The sequence below is a fragment of the Nelumbo lutea genome, chromosome 1 (genome assembly GCF_056320005.1).
Source record: "Nelumbo lutea isolate HS-2025 chromosome 1, American lotus-T2T, whole genome shotgun sequence".
Lineage (NCBI taxonomy): Eukaryota > Viridiplantae > Streptophyta > Magnoliopsida > Proteales > Nelumbonaceae > Nelumbo > Nelumbo lutea.
The window spans coordinates 56,289,512-56,316,532 of NC_142684.1; the positions used below are offsets into that span (position 1 = coordinate 56,289,512).

Here is a 27,021-nt window from a genome sequence, read left to right on the forward strand (position 1 = left end):
ATTGGGCATTTTTATTCTGACACAAGCATTAACTATTATAAGAAAGCCACATATATATAAAAGGCCTTCATTTTTATTAATGGAAAGAAAAGGTAGTCAACAATCAACATATTAAGGTGTGTGTGTATTATTAGTTGAATTTATTTAAATTGTTAGAAAATATCTAAGTGAGGTAAATGGTGGATCAGGTAGATCTGAGGATGGAAATCAATGTGTTGTTGATTCTCATTGATTTTGGCGCATGATGCAATAGTATGATCATGGTGACAAGTATGAACACGGTGTTAAATCTTGGCTGTTGATTTTTTAATTGCTGAAAGGGTATCCAGCAAATTTGTTATGATGGTGGATTTAAATAACTTGATGGTTCTGGACTTAGAGGGTGTTTGGTTTCGTTTACGTTTATTGAATAAATATTTTGTATTTATGTGATTATAAAATTGAGAAAAGCAATTAATGAGGGTATTTATGACATATAGGTGGCATTAGGCACCACATCAGCAAAGTGCCAATAAACGCATTTCAGTAAGTTCAGGGAGAGGCGCATAATAAGGCCCTTACTGATGGCGTGTCTATGTGACAGCATTTACTCATAAACATAAATGAAACCAAACACATACTTAGAATTGGCCTCCCACCGTCATTGGGTAGAAGCTTAATTTGGAAAGGTCTAATCGAGCTAAGCAAGGTGTGTTGATGGTGCCATTTTTCATATCGATAGTTTGGATTTTGCATTTATTAATATGCTTTTGTAATTGGCTGTGTAATTTTAAAACCTTTGAGTGAATTTCCAAGTCTCAAACTGATCTAGAAATAATCGAGCCTAGTAGCCTTTTCTGTTAAAGAAAAAAAAAAGTAAAATAGAAAAAACTGATAAAAAATACACAATTCTAATGAGTCTGGATTTCCTATCCACAACAACTCTGCCCATATCTATCCACATAACATCACGTCACACATGAAGAACATCTCATCCCTTTACATGTTATTATGCATGGAGAGATGTTCCCAATGCACGAGATAGTGTTTGTAATAGACGTGAATAGAATTTTTGTAGGAAGGAGATCCAGAGTCAATTCTAACACACGCTACTAAGTATTATATTATTTATCTACAAATTTTACACCGGATTGTTTTCCATCACATCATCAAATTAATATACATACTAGTAAACAAAGAAGAATGTGTGATGAAGAGGCTGCTAAAAGCTTACTGATACATTTATTTACTTAATATAAGGCTCATTCATCCATGGATGAGCTCAATGTATCTTCTGATTTTGGTGTCTAAGAAATTCTATTTAATTACCTCCTCCCACCCCAACCCCCCTCCCTTTGGCAGTTGAAATAGAGAGCAGCAGCTGGTAGGCCGAGGTTGTAAATCTCAGCAAAGTCTCTGGTGTTGAAATTTTGACGCCACCCAGGAGCATACACTGTCTGCCTTCCCAATTGCCTAAACAGTGCAAACACAAGACGGTGGATCCCAGCTGTTGGATTTGGGCTCTCATAGCACACTATCTCATTCCCTGCTGGAACAATTAATATTGTTTAAGTTTAATTATTTAAAGCGTTTCTAAATTATATCTTCCAAACCATATTTAAAAAGGGCTCGGATTTTCTATGCCCAAGTTGTTCCTACATTTTATACTTCCTCGTAATTATAGATGTGCATGGGAATATCTTCTTTCGTGGAAATAATTAGTATCGAGAGTGACTTATGTATAAACTCAATTTTGCCCTTACCTTAGCCCCACCTCTTTTAATTTGGGTTCAGTTTGGAAGGAGTACATAACGTAAGGTATATATATATATATATATGATAGGATGATTCCTGGCATCCTCTCCTTTGAGAAAATGGTATTCACACGTGCAAATATCTCTCTCTTTGTTCTTCATTTTACAGTTCTATATTAGTGTCCCCCTCTCTCTTTCTCCCCTTTCCTCTCTCCTTCTATCCCTCTCTCTTCGTTCTTCCACTACTTTCTTCCTATTTCTCCTTTCTTTCAGTAATAGTTGCCATGTTGCAGTGTCCCACAGCTTGACGGATGCACTGCCTCCACCAGCAACTGCTAGAATGGCACACTGAAAGAGGTCAAATGCATTCAGTGGAGCTGGGATTGGCGTTGAATGGGATGTATTTCGCGGAGAAGCCATGTTTGTGTGTGGAGGAGTTGTGGTGGCGAACTTCGTCGCGGATATTCTCATCGGCGGGGTGGCGGTGCTTCAGGACCGTCGAAGGAGATGAGGGTTTGTTGGTATTTGAGTGATTAGGCGAAGAAGCACATTTTATGATGATGGGGTGGTTGTAGACTCTAGCATTTCGATGGATGGGTTTTGGTTTTTTCCGGAGAGAGCAAGGAGAAGCCTGAAACAATGAACACACTGCAATGATATCCACAATGGTATAGACACTCCACAGGTATGCTAATGGTATGTGATGGCGCACACCCCTTGTTCTCTTTCTCCCCATTCCTCTCCGCACGTATCAACACTTCCACTTTCTAGTATGATGCTGTAAACAAATGAAATTTCCGTAGTAGATATTTAGAATCCTATTAATGTTTGTTTATCTTAATTTATACAATTGTTAAGGTATAGTCTTTCTTTCTTTTGTTTTGTTTTTCTTAGCATTGTCTTTCTTTCTTTTGCTTTTTCTTTGCATCGGTTAGAATTGGTTTATCTTTTATATTTAATTATTGATGGCTTTTGTTTGTTATATTTCTTGTCATTTGATTCCTTGATCTCTGATAGTTATAGTTACAGGTTATTGAACTCCTCATTCCCTTGCAAATTGTGGAAATGTATCATTTTCTGGGGCATTTTGAAGAGTGTCTGAAACTTGATATTGCAAAGAAAATCCAAGATGGAAATAACCAACAGGGAATCTGACAGTAATAAATTAGAAGAAAATCCAAGATAAAGGAAAAAGGAAGAACAATTGTTGTGTTAGAAAATTACATACTACTATGAAAATATTAAAGGAGGTAGAGAATTATCAGAGAAAGCATAGAAAAGATATTTGCGGAAATCTCCTGTATAACAATTCACTAAAACAAAACACAACTTCAAAGCGTAAAACATAATGACTACCTACAGAGAGTTGTGATCAAGTCATTGGGAAGAGCCTTTGATTTTGAAAACCTGACTAGATTGAATTGGAAAGCTATCTGGTTCCCAGCGCAATCTACTAGCTTGTTTGGTTCTTGCTTTTTTGGTCAACTTGGTGGTCTAATCCAGTTTTTGAAAACATTTATCAGTGTAGCAGACCAAGCAAGCAAAATGGAGAGAATGTTTTCCTGCGTAAATAAAGATGGGCTTGGCATATGCAAACAAAGACATTTTGGTTTGGACCTTGCTTTCTTTCTCTGCCTCTCCCTTCTATGATCTGTCTCTGTCCCCCATATTTCGATTAAAACACAGACTTGCTTATTTGATTTAGTTTAGGGACCTTAGTGGGACAAAAGGGTTTTGAATGAACTGTTTTTTGAAGTTATTGTTCCACTTTTCCATTCATGTTTCCTCATTAGTTTGGAGTTAGGCTGATGCCTAGAGTATACCCCTGGTTTTTTTCTATAATTGTAATAATAAACACAAAATAAAACAAAGAAAAAAAGAAAATATATCAACTCCCACGACTACTACAAAATCATATATCAAAAGATTCCTACATACATTCTAAATGAATCACAAAATTATAGAGCATTTCTTAACAAAGAAATGATCAACCCAAGCCTGTCCAAGTTGCACTCCTCGAACATATTGCTAGAGGTGTTGTATCTCACCGGCTAATGAGGTTGCTCATTCTCTACCAGCTCAAATAAGAAAAGATATAGCAACCATGTGCACCAAATTAATCCCACATCTGGCCTGATTATCTCAATTTCACATGGCTTCCATTAGCCCCTGCGAAGCAGGGCCCCCTGCTAGAGTTCACGGCCACCCCATCATCATAAAATGTGCTTTTTTTCCTGATCACTCAAATACTAGGTTTGTTCTATACGTGCTCAAGAAGAGATAGAGCAACCATGTACACCCAACCGATCCCACATCTGGCCTAATTGTTTTTAATTCACACGGCTGTCATTAGCCCCCACGAAGCTGCTAGACAGTTTTGTATGCCCTTAGCTTCAATCCAATTTGATGTACTTTTGACATTTAGTGTAAATAAATAAAGTGCATGCTTGATTCATTTTGTTTGGTATATTTCTATGTAAGACCCTAAAATTGGACACTTATAGAGACTCGTGTTAGTTTTAAATATTCACAGCCATTAGATAAATCTGGGGAGATTTATCCTGCCAAGGTTGATACTGATGTGCCACCAACTGTTGGGATGGCTTGTCTCGGCCACCAGGGTAATATCCAAGGCACATGCAGTATGGGATTGCTTGAATCCTTGAACCGGACCAGATTTCCAATATTGCCCTAGACCTTGGAGACAGATGGGCAAAACTAAAAAGTTACACCTGACCCCTACACTCGATTATGACACTTCACTAGGTGTCGGGTCGAACTTGTCTTTGATATGTAAATCAGTGAGATCCTTAGCGGGGGTCAAAACCTGGACATGTTGGGGTAGTCTGAGAATTCATCTGAGTGAGTGATCATAGTGACAGGATCAGCCCCTTTGTTGGACAATGGTAATGATCAGGAATGCACTCTCTCTTATGGAAACCAAACTGCCGGCAATAGATTTCATTCATTGGAATTTTGTTTTTGAAAAATTAATATATATATATATATATATATATATATATATATGTACGATTTCAAAAGATTTGCAAAAGGTTTTAATTCTTGGGATCCATGTGAGTAGAGAGTGTGGCACTATTCCTTGCAACCGAGGGAGAGGTCTTCTCTTGTCGGGCAGTGATTGATCATTAATGGCTGAAAGGTTAAGTGTAAGACCATCTAGGATAATACCTGATGGGCTAATCTTGCACCGGCCCACAGTCCCTGGGTTTTTATAAGATGGCTTGGCCCAGGGACCACTTAATGTAAGTGTTGGGCCCATAGGGTCGATGTGATGGGCTCAAGGGGTCATTGAGTTTTTCAGTGAATTCGGCTGGGCCTTATAATAAAGGCTAGGCCGAACCCATGTGGCTGGTGTGTAGATCAATGCTTGGGTCCCACGCCATACAAAGAAGCCCAACTAGGTAGCAGATTGGAAACTAGTTAAACACTGAACACTTAATGGGCCAAAAGCCCATTACGAGCTGGGCTGATATAATCACCCATCTATGGGGCGAATCTGAGATTAATGTTAGTAAAAGGATTGGGCTTTTGACCTTATCCACTCTGAGAGACCAAATTCAAATCAGATTTGAATCTGGTAACCTCCTGATAAGATCAGGAGTAAACTAACTTAATCTGCAAATAGGATTAAGATAATCCCCTATCCAAATATTGATTAGGATGGGGATAACTCCTAATTAGGAGGATTTCTTAATCAAGAAGAAAGGAGGAGAAAACCAATTCGAAAATACCAGTTTTTGAACCAAGTTTTCCAAGGGAGAAGAAAGTCTTCTACGTACAAAGATTATATCTCAACAACTCTAGAGATAAGAAAAGCTATTGAGCCATCTTCATCCAAGAGTTTTCCTCCAGCCGCCGCCAACCCCTCTTGCAAGATTCGATCTTTGCAGTTGAAAGAAGTCAAAAAATCAGTTCTTGACATCAATCTTGTAGAAAAGACTGAAAAGGATTCGGTGTTCAGAGTTTCCAATGGGTTCTTGTGAAAGATCCAATGTGTAGGACACACCCTACTGGTTCCGTTCCATCCACAGTTGTGTCATCTTCAGCAAGAGCGGATCTTGGTGTCTTCTTTGGGCGTGAACACCAACTTTGGGAGATACTGTTTCTCCGGATCAGGTATAATCCTTCCTTTTACTTTTGGTTCAGATCTGGTTCGATTATGGTTCAAGTATAATCCTTGAATATTGTATTCTAAATTTAGGGAATATGAATCCCAGTTGGGAGAAGGTAGGAAATTTTTTTGAAATTCGCCCACCCATTCTGCACCCTTCATGGCGTCCATTGGATGAATCCTACCATTCTTTCAGTGGTATCAGAGCCATAGGTTCGAATCTTGAACCAAAAGAAAATCATATCTGAACCTGCGCAGATGGACAGAAGATGTTCTGCCAAGATTTGCATAGATTGTTTTCTTTATTTCAAGAAATTGTTTCTTGTTAAGGGCGATTGGTCTGAAATTAACTTCTGTTAAATCCAAAATTTATTTAGAATTGTTCTTTATTTATTTTGATTTAATGGACTGTTCAAACCTGGAGATCGCAGTGCAGATTTGGCGTAGATGGTCTATGCACCCTTTTTTCTTTTTTTTTCTTTCTATTCAATTCGGTCTATAAATAATTTTTCTTTATTTTTCTAGACTAAATGTATAAGGTTTGATCAAGAATGTAATTAATTAATAGAAATAGGATTTCTATTTTTTTATTTATTTTCTTGATTAAGGAATAAGGAAGAAGAAGGCAGCGCCGGAGATTTGCAGATGGAGAAATTGTTCTCTGCGATTTGCAGTTTGTGAAACTGCAACCCTAGTCATTAATCTTTGTTTTGCAGGTGGTGCCAACAGTCCATAGTTGATTTGTGTTTGTCTAAAATCAAAATTATTAATTTAAGATCTTTCATGAATTAATTCTTGAATTGAAAATCAGTTTCAAACCAATTCGGACTAGATTGGACCGAATCTATGGGTTCGAAAAGGGACTATTTTTCAGTCCATTTTTCTCACACTTTCATTCCAAATCTGATGTTCAATTATAGGGATTAATTCGGCCCACTTGTAAAGCCCAGTTTTAAAAGGTTAAAACTACAAAAGCCCACACTTGTGAGAAAAGTTGTATGGGCCGAACTGCTAACTACGATTCAGCCCATACACCTAGTAGACATTAATTGTTAATGTTATGAATTTCATACGGGCCGTTTATGGCTGCTGCGAGCATGGGCCATAAGCACTTGGCCCATGATGATTCGATAGTGGCTCTTGCGCACACCATGGCTGAATGCACATCATTGCCATGGTGTCCCTTAAGGCCATTGGATGATCCTTCCTTTCTTGGTGGGCCCCACAACCCTGAAAAAGGATGCGTACGGGAATCCCTAGCCGATTAAGGCCCACCAAAAATTTGACTTTATGAAAGTCAGTGGGAGCCACTTTGGTTTGACCTAAATTAGAACTATGGCATAATTTTGTTCCCTTCAGCAAATATGAATGCATGTGATAGGGAGATCCATATGATGGACTCTCTAAAGGCCTTCCGTCATTAGCACAATGATGGGTCCATCAGTAATGAGGAAAAGCACCATAAAATTGGGCTATCCATTTGCTATTGGATCTATTGGAGTGTTTCATAAGATGATAGGGGTGTCATAGACCGATGCGGGAGGGGCTTCACCAGAAAATGGGAACTCTCTCACGGTACCTTGGCGTAACCTGAATATGATGGGTGTGCATTCACTGGATAGAAAGGTTTACCTGAAAACAACTATGAACCTTGTCTGACAGAGGCCAAAGGGAAACTCATCTGATGAGTGGATATGATCCGCCACAGAAAGGTGATGGAGTTATGTAGCTGAAACAGTTGGCTTCACGCACCCCATGTGATTTCCCACATTTCTAGAGACATTTCGTCGTCTCCATCACTAAGAAATGAGGGAAATCTCAGAGATGAACAAATGGGAATGGAACATAGATTAAAAACCATATCTATGTAGATAACTTGAATCAAACTAAGAAAGGAGGGAAATCTCAGAGATAAACAAATGGGAATGGAACATAGATTAAAAACCATATCTATGTAGGTAACTTGAATCAAACTAAGGTTGTGGACTAATGATTTTGTTGTTTTATTAGAAAATGGAAAACAGTCAATTCACAAAGCTTCTAGATGATAATAAGCTTAAGGGCCCAAACTATGCCGATTGGTATAGAAATCTTATGTTGGTCCTAATTTCTGAAAAGTTAGACAAGGTGGTGAAAAATCCTGCCCCAGAGCGTCCGGGTGATAGGGATTCTGAGGCCCGTAGGAGGGACTACCAAGATTGGGAGGATAAGAACTCCCTAGCCCGCTACTTTGTCATTGCCTCACTAGACAACTCAATACAGAGGCAGTTCGATCAGATTGAACTAGCCAAGGACATATTGGATAGTCTAAAGACAATGTATGAAGAGTAGAACCGTTCTACTCGACAGAAGGTCCTAAAACAGTTCATGACTGAACAGATGTCCAAGGGGCAGAAAGTTCAAGACCATTGTCTTCGGATGATGGGTTACATTAACGAAATTGAAGCCCTTGGATCCGGGCTAGATCTTGGCACGCAAGTGGATGTCATCCTGAATTCTTTGCCCTCTTCTTTCAATGCATTCACAATGAACTACAACATGAATAAGCTAAATGTCAGCGTCCAGGAACTCAACAATATGTTGCAGAGGGCCGAGGATCTACTCAAGAAGGATGAGCCTGTGGTTATGCTTGCTGAAGCTAACAAATCAGGCAAGAAAAAGAGAAAGGCAAAGAAGCCCCAGAAGAAAGCTGCCAAACCTAAGAAGCAGAAGAAGAACAAGGCATCTGATGTCTGTCACTTCTGCAAGCATACCAGCCACTGGAAGAGGAACTGTCCTGCCTACCTGGAATCTAAGAAAGGTAACGACAAAACTTGTGTCATATAAACTAATATGTTAGTTACTTTTGTGTCCTGGTGTGTTGACTCCAAGGCTTCAACTCATGCATGTAACTCAATGTAGGGGTTCAAGGTTAGCGGAAGATTGAGTGAAGGCAAAGTGACACTATTCTTGGGACCAACTACAAGTGTTGCAACTGCGGCAATAGGAACCGTAGAATTAGTTTTTAGGGAATGAGTGCTTGTACTTAAAGGTTGTCTTTATGTACAGAACTTAAGAAGAAATTTAATTTATGTTTCTAAACTGTGTGCTGATGGATATACTGTTTATTTTAGTAATGTGATTACTATTAAACGGAATAACAAATTCATCGCATGCGGGAAATTGGAGAATGGTTTCTATGTTCTACATCCTTCTTTGGAAACTAACTTAACCAAAACTACGTCGATCAAAAATCCCAAGAAAAAAAATCGTGATACAGTAAATCTCACATGCCTTTGGCATTACCGACACAGCCATATCAGTGTTGACCAAATCACAAGGTTGGTAAAGGATGGTCCTTTGGATTTTCTAACTGTAGAAAATCTCCCCACTTGTGAGCATTGCCTTCAAGGTAAGATGACTAAGCGGCCATTTGATGATAAGCCTGAAAGATCTGCAGGCACACTTGACCTAATGCATATTGATGTATGTGGTCCCCTGAGTGTTAGGACATGAAATCAACACGTGTATTTCATCACCTTTATAGATGATTTTTCACGATATGGTTACGTGTACCTAATGAGACATAAGTCTGAGTCATTTGAAAAGTTCAAAGAATTCAGACAGAAAGTCGAGAAACAGTTAGGGAGAGAAATTAAGGCCCTTCGATCAGATCGAGGTGGCGAGTATCTCTCTGACGAATTCAGGGACTACTTAAAGGTCAATGGGATAATGTCACAATTAGCTCCTCCTACCACACCTCAACTCAAAGGTGTTTCAGAGAGGAGGAATAGGACCTTGTTGGACATTGTCCGGTCACTTCTCATCCACTCAGAATTACCCACATCCTTTTGGGGATATGCATTAGAGACTGCTATCTACAAACTGAATCGGGTTCCAACCAAATCTGTTCCAAAGATTCCATATGAACTATGGACCGGAAGGAAGCCAAGTGTAAGACACTGAAGGCTTGGGGTTGTCCTGCACACATTAAAAGAACAAGTGCAGACAAGTTGGAATCCAAAACCAGTCATTGCCTATTTATAGGCTACCCAAAAGATTCAGTGGGTTATCTATTCTATGACCCAAGTGAGCAAAAAGTGTTCTGCAGTCAAAACGCCCAATTCTTAGAAACCGATTACATCCTGGACTCCCATCGTCGAGAAATAGTTCTTGATGAGGAGAGCTAAGGTGCAGTGGGAGATGTCCCAATGGCTCCAGGTAGTGACCAACCTAGAAGATGCACTCGAGTATCCAGCCCACCAGTCCGATATGGTTATGACCAGGATAGTTACCTGGTAGAAACCTTGACTAGTGAAGATGATCCCGTAACTTATGCGGAAGCTATGTTAGACATAGATTCCTAGAAGTGGGTGGAGGCCATGAGAGCTGAGATGGACTTGATGGAGACTAATGGAGTCTGGACTCTAGTAGATCCACCCTCCGGGGTAAAAGCAATTGGCTGCAAATGGATCTACAAGAGGAAGAAGGGCCCCGATGGCAGGATTGAGACCTACAAAGCTCGTTTGGTGGCAAAAGGGTACACTCAGAAAGAATGTATCGATTATGAGGAAACCTTTTCGCCCGTGGCCATGCTTAAATCCATTAGGATCCTGCTAGTTGTAGCAGCATACCATGACTACGAGATTTGGCAGAAGGATGTCAAAACTGTGTTCCTGAATGGAGATCTTAATGAAGATATCTACATACAGCAGCCACAAGGCTTCATTGCTACTGGTAAGGAACAAAGGGTTTGTAAACTTAATAGATCCATATATGGACTTAAGCAGGCCAAGGAGTTGGAACATTCGTTTTGATTCTGCTATCAAAACGTTTGACTTTGTGTAGAATCTGGATGAGCCATGTGTTTACAGGAAATCCAATGGGGATAAGATCACTCTTTTGGTGTTGTATAAGGACGATATCCTACTCATTGGGAATGATGTAGGAATGTTGACCTCAGTCAAGGTATGGCTATCACAGCAGTTCTCCATGGAAGATCTTGGAGAAGCTTCATATATACTAGGTCTTCGACTCTATAGAAATAGATCGAAGCGGATAATTGGATTATCCTAGGCTACTTACATTGACAAAATTGTCAAAAGATACAACATGGAGAACTCCAAGAAAGGAAATGTTCCTTTCAGGCATGGAGTCTCTCTCTCCAAGAAGACGTCTCCCAAGACTTCTGGGGAGATTGAGGGCATGAGAGACGTTCCCTATGCCTCAGCCGTAGGGAGCATCATGTATGCCATGCTGTGCACTCGCCCGGACATAGCTCAGGCGGTGAGTGTGGTAAGCAAATTCCAAGCCAACCCAGGGTAGGAGCATTGGACTGCTGTGAATAACATACTTAAATACCTTCAAAGGACAAAAGAGTTTTGTCTGGTATTCGATGGTAGTTCACTACAAGTTCTAAGGTATACCGATGCCGATTTCCAGTCAGATCCAGATGATAGAAAGTCTACATCTGGGTATGTTTCCATGATAGGATCGTGTGCTGTTTGCTGGAAAAGCAGCAAACAGGGATCCACTACAGACTCCACAACCGAGGCCGAGTACATTACCACAACTGAAGCTGCCAAGGAAGCTGTGTGGATGAAGAAATTCATACACGAATTGGGAGTGATTCCATCCAGCACATCACCCATCCCGTTGTTGTGTGACAACAATGGAGCGATCGCCCAGGCTAAAGAGCCTCAGGCTCACTCGAAGTCAAAGCACATCGAGAGGAAGTACCATGTACTGCAGGAGATCATTGGTAGAGGGGACGTCCTAATTCAGAAGGTAGCATCAGCGGATAATGTGGCAGACCCATTGACTAAGCCACTGACACAGATGGTGTTTGAGAAACACGTGGAAAGTATGGGACTCGGGCTTGTAACGGATTGGACCTAAGTGCAAGTGGGAGCAGTTAGACAGTTTTGTATGCCCTTAGCTTCAATCCAATTTAATGTACTTTTGACATTTAGTGTAAACAAATAAAGTGCATTTTTTATTCATGTTGTTTGGTATATTTTTGTGTAAGACCCTAAAACTGGACACTTATAGAGACTCATGTTAGTTTTAAATATTCACAGCCATTGCATAAATCTAGGGAGATTTATCCTGCCAAGGCTGATACTAATGTGCCACCAAGTGTTGGGATGGCTTGTCTTGGCCACCAGGGTAATACCCAAGGCACATGCAGTATGGGATTGTTTGAATCCTTAAACCGGACCAAATTTCCAGTATTGGCCTAGACCTTGGAGACAAATGGGCAAAACTGGAAAGTTACACCTGATCCCTGGACTCGATTATGACACTTCAGTACGTGTCGGATCGGGTTGTCTTTGATATGTCAATCAGTGAGATCCTTAGTGGGGGTCAAAACCTGGACATGTTGGGGCAGTCTGAGAATTCATCTGAGTGAGTGATCATAGTGACAAGATCAGCCCCTTTGTCAGACAATGGTAATGATCGGGAATGCACTCTCTCTGATGGAAACCAAACTACCGGCAGTTGATTTCAATCATTGGAATTTTGTTTTTGCAAAATTAATATATATATATATATATATATAAATGTATATGTACGGTTTCAAAAGATTTGCAAAATGTTTTAATTCCGGGATCCATGTTAGTAGAGAGTGCGGCACTGTTCCTTGCAGCCGAGGGAGAGGTCTTCTCTTGTCGGGCAGTGCTTGATCATTAAGGGCTGAGATGTTAAGTGTAAGACCATTTAGGATAATACCTGATGGGCTAATCTTGCACCTACCCACAGTCCCTGGGTTTTTATAAGATGGCTTGGCCCAGGGACCACTTAATGTAAGTGTTGGGCCCATAGGGTCCATGTGATGGACTCAAGGGATCACTGAGTTTTTTAGTGATTTCGGCTGGGACTTGTAATAAAGGCTGGGACGAACCCATGTGGCTGGTTTGTAGATCAATGCTTGGGTCCCATGCCATACAAAGAAGCCCAACTGGGCAGCAGATTGGAAAATAGTTAAACACTGAACACTTAATGGGCCAAAAGCCCATTACGAGATGGGCTGATATGATTACCCATCTATGGGGCAAATCTGAGATTAATGTTAGTAAAAGGATTGGGCTTTTGACCTTATCCACTCTGAGAAACCAAATTCAAATCAGATTTGAATCTGGTAACCTTTTGATAAGATCAGGAGTAAACTAACTTAATCTGCAGATAGGATTAAGATAATCCCCTATCCAAATATTGATTAGGATGGGGATAACTCCTAATTAGGAGGATTTCTTAATCAAGAAGAAAGGAGGAGAAAACCAATTCGAAAATACCAGTTTTCGAACCAAGTTTTCCTAGGGAGAAGAAAGTCTTCTGCGTATAGAGATTAGATCTCAAAAACTCTAGAGAGAAGAAAAGCTACTGAGCCATCTTCGTCCTAGGAGTTTTCCTCCAGCTGCCGCCAACCCCTCTTGCAAGATTCGATCTTTGCAGTAGAAAAAAGTCAAGAAATCAGTTCTTGACATCAGTCTTGTAGAAAAGACTGAAAAAAATTCGGTGTTCAGAGTTTCCAGTGGGTTCTTGCAAAGGATTCAGTGTGTAGGACGCACCCTGCTGGTTCCGTTCCATCCATAGCTGTGCCATCTTCAGCAGGAGCGGATCTTGGTGTCTTCTTTGGGCGTGAACACCAACTTTGGGAGATACTGTTTCTCCGGATCAGGTATAATCCTCCCTTTTACTTTTGGTTTAGATCTAGTTCGGTTATGGTTCAAGTATAATCCTTGAATATTGTATTCTAAATTTAGGGAAAATGAATCCTAGTTGGGAGAAGGTAGGAAATTTTTTTGAAATTCACCCACCCATTCCGCACCCTTCATGGTGTCCATTGGATGGATCCTACCATTCTTTCAGTAGCAAGGGTCCCTGTTAGTTTGCAAGTGTTCAATGGATAAATGGCAAGTGGCTAGCTTGTAGTAAATTCCCCATTGGTGTGACTTAAAAAAAAATAACAAAAGTAATATTCATTCAATAACCAACGCAGCTGTTTCTGGCTTCCTGTTCGCATGGCAGGTGAAATAGAGTCGAAAGCCCTATGATTTTAGTTTTCTCGGGCAGTAATGTTGAAAATGGTGGGAATTATATATTTTGTGGTTTTAAGGAGCGGTTGTCACCTTCATTTGAGTGGCAACTCAAGATTTGTCATCTTCATTTGCATGGATAACATTAATTTTCACCCTTTTCCTCACTCAAAACTTCTCAAATATTTGTTGCTCTTGATTTCAAAATTTTGGTAGATGTTTGTGTTAGACAGTTTTGTACGCCCTTAGCTTCAATCAAAATTGATGTACTTTATGAGTTTATTGTAAATGAATAAAAGTGCATATTTGATTCATGTTCCCTTGGTATGTTTCTGTGTATTACCCTTAAACTGGACACTTATTGGGACTCGTGTTAGTTTAGAAAGTTCACAGCCAGTGGGTCAATCTGGGGAGACCTATCCTGACAAGGCTGACACTGTGGTGCCATCAAGTCAGTTGAGGTGGCTTGTCTCAGCTATTGGGGTGAGACCCCAGGCACATACAGTGTGGGATTAATTGAATCTTTGAACTGGACCAGATTTCTAGTATTGCCCTGGACCTTGGAGATTGATGGGCAAAACTGAAAAATTACACCCGACCCATAGACTCGATTATGATACTGCACTAGGTGTCGGATCGGTCTATCTTTGATGTACCAATCAGTGAGATCCTTAGCGGGGGTCAAAACCAGGGTATGTTGGGACAATCCGAGAATTCATCTGAGTGGGTGATCATAGTGACAGGATCAGCCCCTTTGTCTGACAAAGGTAATGATCGGGGATGCACTCTCACTGTTGGAAACCAAGACTGCCGGCAGCCGATTTCAACCGTTGAGATTTGTTTTGCAAAGTATATTTTATATGAGATATAAAAGTATATATATTATGGTTTCTAAAATGTTTGCAAAAGGTTTTAATTCCCGGGATCCATATAAGTGGAGAGTGCAACACTGTTCCTTGCAGCCGAGGGAGAGGTCCTCTCTTGTCGGGCAGTGTATGATCATTAAGGGCTGAGAGGTTAAGTGTAAGATCATTGAGGATAATACCTGATGGGCTAATCTTGCATCTGCCCACAGTCCCTGGGTGTTACAAGGTGGCTTGGCCCAGGGACCACTTAGGGTAAGTGTTGGGCCCATAGAGCCCATTCGATGGGTTTCAGGGGGTGCACTGTCTTTAACAGTGTACTCGACCAGGCCTTGTAACAAAGGCTGGGCCGAACCCATGTGGCTGATGTGTAGATCAATGCTTGGGTCCCACGCCATACAAGGAAGCCCAACTGGGTTAGCAGTTAGGAAGGTTAAGTGAACACATAAGCTTGATGGGCCTAAAGCCCATTTCGAACTAGGCTATTAATTTAGTTGATTAAAGGGGCGAATTCTGAGATGGATTAGCAGATAGGATAGGGTCTTAATCCTATCCACTCAGAGAGTCCAGATCTAAATGTGATTCAGATCTAGAAACCTCCTAATGGGATTAGGATAAAGCTAACCTAATCTGCAGATAAGATAAGGGTTTAACCTTATCACTAGGAGAAAAGGCTGATCCAAATATGATTTGGATAAGCACCTCCTAATGGGATTTGGAGATGATCTTTTCAAGTTAACAAAAAGAAGGAGGGGGCGGCAGCCTTGAGAGAGACCAAGAAACACATCAGATCCTCTTTAGTGCTGAAATCAAGAAGAGAGAATTCTGCACCCTGCGAATACTCTCTTGCCGCCTCCCTGCTCTTACTGCCCAGTTTGCCAGTTCGATCTCCAGCTGTGGGAGAAGTCAAGATTGGATCTTGACATCAATTCTTTGAGAAAAGATTGAAAAGGAAGCTGTGCTCATGTTCCATCCTACTGTTTCTTGCGAAGGACAGAGTTCTTGGGGAAGAACACTACTGATTCTGCTCCATCCTGCACTGCGCCATCTTCAGTGGGAGCAATCTTTGGATCCTTCCTTGGGCGTGAACACCTTCGTTGGGAGATATTACTTCTCCGTATCAGGTATTATTCTATCCCATTCCTTTTGGTTCAGATCTGGTTCAGTTTAAGGTTCAAAATTGATCCTTGAAAATATGATTTTCTAAATAGGGAATGTGATTCCCAGTTGAAGGGAGAGAAAAATTTTTGAAATTCGCCCCTTATTCTGCAATCTTTGGGCGTCCATGGGATGGATCTCTCATCCTTTCAGTGGTATCAGAGCCTCAGGTTCAAGTCTTGAACCATTCTGTTTCAGATCTGAACCTGCGCAATTAGGGAGAAGGCGTTCTACCCAATTTGCGCAGATTTGGTTTTTGGGAAATTTGTTCCCAAAACAAATGGGAAAATAATCTGAGATTAATTTTAAATAAATCTGACTATTATTTAAAATTGTTCTTTATATTTTTCTTGATTTATGGGTTGTTCGTACAAGAGGAGATCGAATTCATGGTTTGCGCAGGGAACCTGCGATTTTGCAGTTCTTGAATTATTTTGGGTCTGTAAATAATTTGTTTTTATTTTCTAGACTCAATGTATAGGTATTCGATCTGATGTAATTATTAATAGAAATAAGATTTCTATTTATTTTTATTTTGGATCGAAGATGGCGGCGCAGAGAAGGAATTTCACAAATAAGAGAAATGCTATCTGCGATTTGCAGTTTGTGAAACTGCATTTTGTGATCTAACCTCTGTTTTGCAGGAAGGATTGTGCGAACAGCCCTGATTGACTGATTCTTGTATTTCCTTTTATCAGTATTTAATTTCATATTATTTTCTTGAATTAAGGATTTAATTAAAAATCAAACCCTAGACCCATTCGAACCAAGATTGGTTCAAAACTGTTTGGACCAATTCTAGGGTTTAATCAAGGCTGAATGTCAGCCCTAATTTCCCACTAATGGGCCTAAGGATTGATATTTAATTAAATGGTTAATTCAGCCCAGCCTGTAAAAGCCCAGTTTTAAATAGTTAAAACTGCAAAATCCCATTTTAAAGGATAAAGCTATATGGGCCGAACTGGGTAACCCTAATTCAGCCCATATACCTAGATAATATTAATGGTTAATATTATGGAATTTTAACGGGCTTCCAACGGACCTTACAGATAATTAATTGATTGGATCAATTTATCCCTGCATGTGATGTATGGATGTGTGATGTGCTGCGTACATGGGCCATAAGTACTTGGCCCATGCTCATTCGACAGTGGCTCTTGCGCACACCATGGCTGAATGCACATCATTGCCATGGTGTCCCTTTTGGTCATTGGATGACTTCCCTCAGTGGTGGGCCCCACACCTCATCAAGAGGTTGCGTGCGGAACCCTAGCCGATTTAAGGCCCACTGAAATCTGGCTTTATGAAAGTCAGTGGAAGCCACTTTGGTTTGACCTAAATCAAACTAGGGCGTAATTTTGTTCCCTCCAGCTAATATGAGTGCATGTGATAGGGAGATTCATATGATGAACTCTCTAAAGGCCTTCCATCATTAGCATGAGGATGGGTCCTTTAGTAATGAGGAAACACACCAGAAAATGGGCTATCCATTTGCTGTTGGGCTTGTCTGAGTGTTTCATAAGATGATAGGGGCGTCATAGACCGATGTGGGAGGGGCTTCACCAGAAAATGGGAACTCTCTCATGGTACCTTGGCATTCACGAATATGATGGGTAAGCCCTCACTGGACAGAAAGGTTTACCTGAAAACGGCTCTGAACCTTGTCTGACAGAGGCCAAAGGGAAAATTCATATGATGAGTGGATGTGATCCTTTACAGAAAGGTGGTGGGGTTATGCAGCTGAAACAGTTGGCTCCATGCACCCTATGTGATTTCCCACATTTCCAGAGAAAACCCATAGTCGCCATCACTGAGAAATGAGGGAAATCTCAGAGACGAATAAATGGAAATGGATCATAGATTAAAATTCATATCAATGAAATGAACATGAATCAAATTAGGTTGTGGACTGATGTTTGCTCTTTTATCAGAAAATGGAAAACGGATCTTTTGCAAAACTGCTTGATGACAACAAGTTGAAGGGCCCAAACTATGTTGACTGGTACAGGAACCTTATGCTGGTCCTAGCTTCTGAAAAGTTGGACAAAGTGGCAAAGAATCCTGCCCCGGAGCGTCCGGGTGATAGGGCTTCTGAGGCCCGAAGGAGAGACTATCAAGAATGGGAGGAGAAAAACTCCCTTGCCCGGTGTTACATCATTGCCTCCTTAGACAACCCGATACAGAGGCAGTTCAATCAGATCAAACTTGCCAAAGACATATTGGACAGTCTCAGGACAATGTATGAAGAGCAGAATCGTTCTACTCGACAAACGGTCTTGAAACAGTTCATGATCGCACAAATGTCCAAGAGTCAACAAGTTCATGACCATTGTCTTCGGATGATGGGATACATCAACGAACTGGAGGCTCTTGGATCCGGGCTGGACCTTGCAACCCAGATAGATGCTATCCTTAACTCTTTGCCTCCTTCCTTTAATCCATTCATCATGAACTATAACATGAACAAGCTGAATGTCAGCTTACAAGAGCTCAGCAATATGTTGCAAAGAGCTGAAGAACTGATTAGAAAGGATGAGCCTGTAGCCATGCTTGTTGAAGTTGGCAAGACAGGCAAGAGAAAGAGGAAGGCAAAGAAGCCTCAGAAGAAAGCCACTAAGAGCAAGAAGCAGAAGAAAGACAAAGCATCGGATGCCTGTCACTTCTGCAAGAAGACCGGCCACTAGAAAAGGAACTGTCCTGCCTACCTGGAATCCAAGAAAGGAAACTTCGAAACTTGTGTTATAGAAACCAATTTGTTGGTAGCTTCTGCATCCTGGTGTATTGACTCCGGGGCTTCAACTCATGCTTGTAACTCACTGCAGGGGTTCAAGGTAAGTAGAAGGCTGAGTGAAGGAGTAGTCACACTCTACTTAGGGACTACTGCAACTGTTGCACCCGCGGCCATAGGAACCGTGGAGTTAATTTTTAGAGAAGGAACAATTGTACTGAAAGACTATCTTTATGTGCAAAATTTAAGGAGAAATTTGATTTCTGTCTCAAAATTGTGTGCAGATGGTTATTCTGTCTTCTTTAGTAATACGATTACTATTAAAAGAAACAACAGATTCATCGCATACAGGGAACTGGAGAACGGTCTCTATGTTCTACATCCTTCTCTAGAAACTAACATAACCAAAACTACGTCGGCTGAAATCCCTAAGAAGAGAGCTCGTGATACAGTTAATCCCACGTGTCTGTGGTATTATCGACTTGGCCACATCGGTGTTGACCGAATCACAAGGTTGGTAAAGGATGGTCCTTTGGATTTTCTAACTGTAGAAGATCTTCCCACTTGTGAGCCTTGCCTACAAGGCAAGATGACGAAATGACCATTTAACGGTAAGCCTGAAAGATGTACGGGCACACTTGACCTAATACATACTGATGTATGTGGTCCCCTGAGTGTTAGGACATGAAACCAACACGTGTATTTCATCACCTTCACAGATGATTTTTCATGATACGGTTACGTGTACCTAATGAGACACAAGTCTGAATCCTTTGAAAGGTTCAAAGAGTTCAAACAAGAGGTCGAGAAACAGTTAGGGAGAGAAATTAAGGCCCTTCGATCAGATCGAGGTGGTGAGTATCTCTCTAACGAATTCAGGGACTACTTAAACGATAATGGGATAGTATCACAATTAGCTCCTCCTGCTACGACACAACTTAACGGTGTTTCGGAGAGGAGGAATAGGACCTTATTGGATATGGTCTGGTCGCTTCTCATACACTCAGAATTACCCACATCCTTTTGGGGTTACGCATTAGAGACTGCGATTTATGTGCTGAATTGGGTTCCAACCAAATCGGTTCTGAATACTCCATATGAACTTTGGACCGAAAAGAAACCAAGTGTCAAACACTTGAAGATTTGGGGTTGTCCAACACACGTTAAAAGAACGAGTGCAGACAAGTTGGAATCCAATACCAGTCGTTGCCTATTTGTAGGCTACCCAAGAGGCTCTGTAGGTTACCTATTCTATGACCCAAGTGAGCAGAAAGTGTTCTGCAGTCGTAATGCACAATTCTTGGAAACCGACTATATCTTGGACACCCATCGTCAAGAAGTTGTTCTTGATGAGGAGAGCTCAGGAGCAGTGGGAGATGTCCCACAAGTTCCAGGTAGTGACCAACCTAGAAGATCCACTCGGGTATCCAGGCCACCAGTTCGTTATGGTTATGACCAGGATAGTTACCTGGTGGAAACCTTGACTAGTGAGGAGGATCCCGTGACTTACACAGAAGCTATGTTGGACATAGATTCCCAGAAGTGGGTGGAGGCCATGAGAGCAGAGATGGACTCAATGGAGACCAATGGAGTCTAGACTCTAGTAGATCTGCCCTCTGGGGTAAAAGCAATCGGTTGCAAATGGATTTACAAGAGGAAGAAGGGCCCCGATGGTAAGGTTGAGACCTTCAAGGCTCGTTTGGTGGCGAAAGGGTACACTCAGAAAGAGGGCATCGATTATGAGGAAACCTTTTCACCTGTGGCCATGCTTAAATCCATTAGGATCCTGCTAGCTGTAGCAGCATACCATGATTATGAGATTTGGCAAATGGATGTCAAAACTGCATTCCTGAATGGAGATCTTACTGAAGATATCTATATGCAGCAGCCGCAAGGCTTCATTGCTGCAGGTCAGGAAAACATGGTATGTAAACTTAATAGATCCATTTATGGACTTAAGCAAGCTTCTAGAAGTTGGAACATCCGTTTTGACTCTGCCGTCAAATCGTTTGACTTCCAGCAGAATCCGGATGAACCCTGTGTTTACAGGAAGTACAGTGGAGATAAGGTTACCTTCTTGGTTCTGTATGTAGATGACATTCTACTCATTGGGAATGATGTAGGTATGTTAACTACGGTGAAAGTATGGCTATCACAGCAATTCTCCATGAAAGATCTTGGAGAAACCTCCTATATACTAGGTCTTCGACTCTATAGAGATTGATCGAAGCGGATAATAGGATTATCCCAATTTGCTTATATTGACAAAATAGTCAAGAGATACAGCATGAAAAACTCCAAGAAAGGAAATGTTCCTTTCAGGCACGGAGTCACTCTCTCCAAGAAGATGTCTCCCAAGACTTCTGAGGAGATTGATGGCATGAAAGACGTTTCCTATGCCTCTACCGTGGGGAGTATCAGGCAGTGAGTGTAGTAAGCAGATTTCAGGCCAACCCAGGGCAGGAGCATTGGACTGCTGTGAAAAACATACTTAAATACCTTCGAAGGACAAAAGAGTTTTGTCTAGTATTCGACGGTAGCTCACTACAGATCCAAGGGCATACAGATGTCAATTTCCAGTCAGACCCAGATGATAGAAAATCTACATCTGGATATGTTTTCACGATAGGATCGTGTGTTGTTTGCTGGAAAAGCAGCAAACAGGGGTCCACTGCAGACTCCACGACCGAGGTCGAGTACATTGCCGCAAGTGAGGCTGCCAAAGAAGCCGTATGGATGAAGAAGTTCATTCATGAGTTGGGAGTAGTTCCGTCCGACACATCACCCATCCCATTGTTGTGTGACAACAATGGAGCCATTGCTCAGGCTAAGGAGCCACGAGCCCACTCGAAGTTGAAGCACATCGAGAGGAAGTACCACGTACTGCGAGAGATTGTTGCTAGAGGGGACATCCTGATTTAGAAGGTAGCGTCAGCGGAAAATGTAGCAGACCCATTGACAAAGCCACTATCATAGAAAGTGTTTGAGAAACACGTGGAAAGCATGGGACTCCGGCTAGTACCTGATTGGACCTAAGTGCAAGTAGGAGTTGTTAGACAGTTTTGTATGCCCTTAGCTTCAATCAAAATTGATGTACTTTATGAGTTTATTGTAAATTAATAAAAGTGCATATTTGATTCATGTTCCCTTGGTATGTTTCTATGTAATACCCTTAAACTTGACACTTATTGAGACTCGTGTTAGTTTAGAGAGTTCACAACCAGTGGGTCAGTCTGGGGAGACCTATCCTGACAAGGCTAACACTGTGGTGCCATCAAGTCAGTTGAGGTGGCTTGTCTCAGCTACTGGGGTGAGACCCCAGGCACATACAGTGTGGGATTAATTGAATCTTTGAACTGGACCAGATTTCCTGTATTGCCCTGGACCTTGGAGATTGATGGGCAAAACTGGAAAGTTACACCCGACCCCTAGACTCGATTATGATACTGCACTTGGTGTCGGATCGGTCTGTCTTTGATGTACCAATCAGTGAGATCCTTAGTGGGGGTCAAAACCTGGGTATTTTGGGACAATCCGAGAATTCATCTGAGTGGGTGATCATACTGACAGGATCAGCCCCTTTGTCGGACAAAGGTAATGATCGGGGATGTGCTCTCACTGTTGGAAACCAAGACTGCCGGCAGCCGATTTCAACCGTTGAGATTTGTTTTGCAAAGTATATTTTATATGAGATATAAAAGTATATATATTATGGTTTCTAAAATGTTTGCAAAAAGGTTTTAATTCCTAGGATCCATATAAGTGGAGAGTGCAACATTGTTCCTTGCAGCCGAGGGAGAGGTCCTCTCTTGTCGGGCAGTGTATGATCATTAAGGGCTGAGAGGTTAAGTGTAAGATCATTGAGGATAATACCTGATGGGCTAATCTTGCATCTGCCCACAATCCCTGGGTGTTACAAGGTGGCTTGGCCCAGGGACCACTTAGGGTAAGTGTTGGGCCCATAGAGCCCATTCGATGGGTTTCAGGGGGTGCACTGTCTTTAACAGTGTATTCGACCAGGCCTTGTAACAAAGGCTGGGCCAAACCCATGTGGCTGATGTGTAGATCAATGCTTGGGTCCCACGCCATACAAGGAAGCCCAACTGGGCAGCAGTTAGGAAGGTTAAGTGAGCACATAAGCTTGATGGGCCTGAAGCCCATTTCGAACTAGGCTATTAATTTAGTTGATTAAAGGGGCGAATTCTGAGATGGATTAGCAGATAGGATAGGGTCTTAATCCTATCCACTCAGAGAGTCCAGATCTGAATGTGATTCAGATCTAGAAACCTCCTAATGGGATTAGGATAAAGCTAATCTAATCTGCAGATAAGATAAGGGTTTAACATTATCATTAGGAGAGAAGGTTGATCCAAATATGATTTGGATAAGCACCTCCTAATGGGATTAGTAGCTGATCTTTTCAAGTTAACGAAAAGAAAGAGGGGGCGGCAGCCTTGAGAGAGACCAAGAAACACATCAGATCCTCTTTAGTGCTGAAATCAAGAAGAGAGAATTCTGCACCCTGCAAATACTCTCTTGCCGCCTCCCTGCTCTTGCCGCCCTGTTTGCCAGTTCGATCTCCAGCTGTGGGAGAAGTCAAGATTGGATCTTGACATCAGTTCTTTGAGAAAGAATTGAAAAGGAAGTTGTGCTCACATTCCATCCTACTATTTCTTGCGAATGACAGAGTTATTGGGGAAGAAAACTGTTGATTCTGCTCCATCCTGCACTGCGCCATCTTCAATGGGAGCAGTCTTTGGATCCTTCCTTGGGCGTGAACACCTTCGTTGGGAGATATTGCTTCTCCATATCAGGTATTATTCTCTCCCATTCCTTTTGGTTCAGATCTGGTTCAGTTTAAGTTTCAAAATTGATCCTTAAAAATATGATTTTCTAAATAGGGAATGTGATTCCCAGTTGAAGGGAGAGAAAAATTTTTGAAATTCACCCCTTATTCCGCAATCTTTGGGCGTCCATGGGATGGATCTCTCATCCTTTCAGTTTGCTATTAATGGTGATAGAATGGTTTCGGTCACCTATTCCATTGCCATCCAAGGTTCTACTAAAGCAAGTTAGAGAATGAAAATCTATTCATCAGAGATCTCACCTAACAGCTCAAGTTTTATAGGTTGAATATTTATTCAACATGGTATCAGAGCCTATTTGATTAAGTGGTCCAATGATCTTCATCACCCCATTATAATTATTCTTAATTGTATTAGCTTTTACCTTGTATTAAATTATTTTAATTTTTACTCAATTTTTATTTAGTGTTAATTTTTCTTGTTTTTATATGGATTAGGGGATTTTTAATTAATAATAATTAAGTTTAAAACTGATAATTTTGTTAACCCTTTAAATTTATCAACAAATCTGTAATATCATTAATTTTTTTAAGATTTAATTTTGAAATTAAAATTTTCTTACTCTTTTCTTGTTTTATTAATAAACATGTATTAATTTGTATTAAATTTATTTTTAAATAAAACGTTCTTAAAATAATTTTTATTAATTCATATTATTTTCTTCCTATAATTTTTTATAACAATATTAACTTATTTAGTTAGCTAGTTATATAATTATCTTATTATTTAACTAATCCTTTTAATTATATAAAAATTTTTAATTTAATTAATTTTTTCTGATTAATTAATGTAATTAATAGTTTTCTACTTTAAGTTAACTAAATAAAAGTAACTGGTTAAATATTAGGCATACACAATGTTAACTAAATAGCAATCAATTAATCTTAATTAATGAATTTAATTTAATTAATTAACATAATGAAGTTAATTAAAGGTAATGACTTTAAGCCAATGAAATAAATTGAGTTAAAACTGATTTATTTTTGAAGTTAACTATTTGAAAAATTATGTACTTAATGGATAATTATGTTATCATTAATTAAGTAGTTTTAATATTTTAAAAATAGTCAAACAAGTTACTTGTAGGGTTGATTGGGTTAACCCTCGTTTATCTTTAAATGGGTAAAGAATTTATGGAACTATAGATAGTTGTATTAATTAGTTAGATTGACCCTCATGTTTGTTGCTAAATAAAATCTTATTAAGTAGAGCCCTATTTTTGGAGATAATTTAGAAGGAATTAGAGGGAGCTAAAGATAATTAATTTAGAAGTTCCTATAAATTAGACGTATTAATGGTTGGACTTTAGTGAAGGGAAAGGATAAATAGGAATTAGAGATAATTTAGGAGAAAATAATGAACTTGCTTTTGGAAATGAGAATATACAAATGGGAATTAGCAATTGAAGTATCTATTGGTTGTTTATAAAAATGTGGGGAATAAAAAATAAGGGCCACTTATTAGAAAACCCCCTATAGTTTCACAGATTTACTTAAACTTACCCTATAAGGGGAATTATAGGGGATGTTTTAATAAATGACCCTAAAAACAAATACTTCCTTATTATATATATATAGTCAAAACCTACTTCAGGTAACATAGAACAATTTTTAGGGGAATTATGTGAAAACATCTCCTTTGATATGAACATTTAAGCTTGTAAATGCATGAATGTAAAAATTTGCTTCTTGTTTTGACTTACCAAAAGTTGCATCGGTTCCTTCAGGAATGTCAGTCACCAACCTAGAGTGTTACAGCAAGCCAGTTAGTACAACTACGATGAACTAGTTATAATTTATTCAGAGATTCACATAGAACACACACATACACAGATCATGCTTTGGCTTGGACTGAGTAGGATGGCTAAATGATATAGTTATCTCCAACAAAAATAATGTTTTTTGAACATCAGCTCAGGTGATTCCCTCTTATCCTTTAACTGTTTTGCAATCCCAAGGTTCCCAACTTAAATTTAGAGGTTAAAAACTTAGGGCACTACTTTAAATATAAACTGAACACAGAGAAAGAGAGAGAGAGAGAGAGAGATTGGAACATAACCAGTGCAAATACTCTCCGAGGTTTGGATCACTTGGGCTTGGAGCATCAGGATCGACCATTACCTACAGCCATATATAACCCACTTGAAGCCACATATATATCGTGTGCAATAAAAAACCTCAAGCTAATAAAACTTATAGTGTGTGATCTGGATGTTCTTAGTCGGAAGGCAGTTCGGACGTCGGATTGATCGTTTTGGGCACTTCGAGTTTTCTGAGTTTCATTTTGCAATTCGACCAGCCAGCAGATCAATTCGACGTCCGAACTGCCTTCCAGCTAAGAACATCCAGATCGTACACTATCAAAAACCATAATTAATTAATTGAAGAAACATCACTTGCATTCCATACACACGGATAAGCATGAGCAGATCAACCTCAGCAGATGCAGGAGATGATATTTAAAGCAACATAGAAGAAACCCAACCAATCAAAGAAACAGGATTTAGAATTAGAATTAGGACTCACCAGCGTGTAAAAGGTCCTGAGATCATCGCCCCCAACTTCGACTCTAGGTTGGTGTACCAAGGCTGAGGGCCGAAAGTTATATCCATTGTTGACTTCCCTATGGTTGTAAGTGATTAAAAGAGATATGGATCCTTCAAAAGGTTCCAACACATCCCCTATTACACGACCAACAACCAAAGGATCCATTACCCTAGACATGATGGTATACGTGAGTGAGTAGAAGTAGAACCCGGTTGGACACAAATGGTATTATGGATGTATATCTTGAGAGAGATAGGTAGCATTATACATATATAGGCTACCATCCTTTGATATATTACTGTGGCCCCACCTTAAAACCATGAAATCACAGCCTTCCGTGTATTAACCTTGCATCTCCTTCTCTTCTACTTTTATTCTGTCAGTGTTACTGGAATCTAATGTTTTAGAGACCCTCAGACGTTAATGAATGCCAATATTCAGCAGTTCTGTCAGAGATAGGTGGAGTTTATCTTTATCGTTTCAGAGATATCATCAATGATGCGTTTTTCTTCCAAAAAAAAAGATATAACTCAAATGCTTTTTGTTGGTAGAAAACTCAAATGCTTATTAATGCTAAATTTGATTATATGGAATTAATTCTTCAGACCACTTTGACACACTCATTCTGAGATAATAGTGATGTGCTAGGACTACATTCCTTATCTGCATTCTTGCTTTTGGGTAGAATTCATGATTTTAATCTTGTCATATTTTACTTTCTCTATAATCATCTTCAATACCATGGTTTTTTTTTATCATATATAACATTTTGATTTTTTACCTTTCTTCTTGATTGATTATACAAAAGAAGTAAAGATTTATTGAGCATTTCGTTGATGGATAAAAAATCAGATTGAACATCATCCTGAATTAACAAAACAATAAAAGGAAAAGAAATCGAGCTTTGCTTCCTTAAAATGAAGGATGCTCGTATTATCTTCTATCAATTGACCAGATATTGGCTCAATTCAACCCAAT

General features: G+C 40.0%; 1 protein-coding gene across 2 annotated transcripts; it reads right to left on the bottom strand.

Annotated features, from left to right (window-relative positions):
- Positions 1–1,132: 1,132 nt before the first annotated feature.
- Positions 1,133–26,253, bottom strand: LOC148874662 (protein FLOWERING LOCUS T-like). 2 transcript variants are annotated; one of them, XM_088964881.1, is made up of 4 exons: positions 26,023–26,253; positions 25,556–25,617; positions 25,200–25,240; positions 1,133–1,525 (listed from the first exon to the last, which is right to left on the bottom strand). In XM_088964881.1, the coding sequence occupies exons 1-4, from the start codon at positions 26,218–26,220 to the stop codon at positions 1,305–1,307; spliced, it is 522 nt and encodes a 173-aa protein (XP_088821007.1). In that variant the 5' UTR covers positions 26,221–26,253; the 3' UTR covers positions 1,133–1,304. The 2 variants fall into 2 exon arrangements, with proteins under 2 accessions (XP_088821007.1, XP_088821006.1); XM_088964880.1 differs by having other exon boundaries at positions 1,133–1,528.
- Between the last annotated feature and the right edge of the window lie 768 nt (positions 26,254–27,021).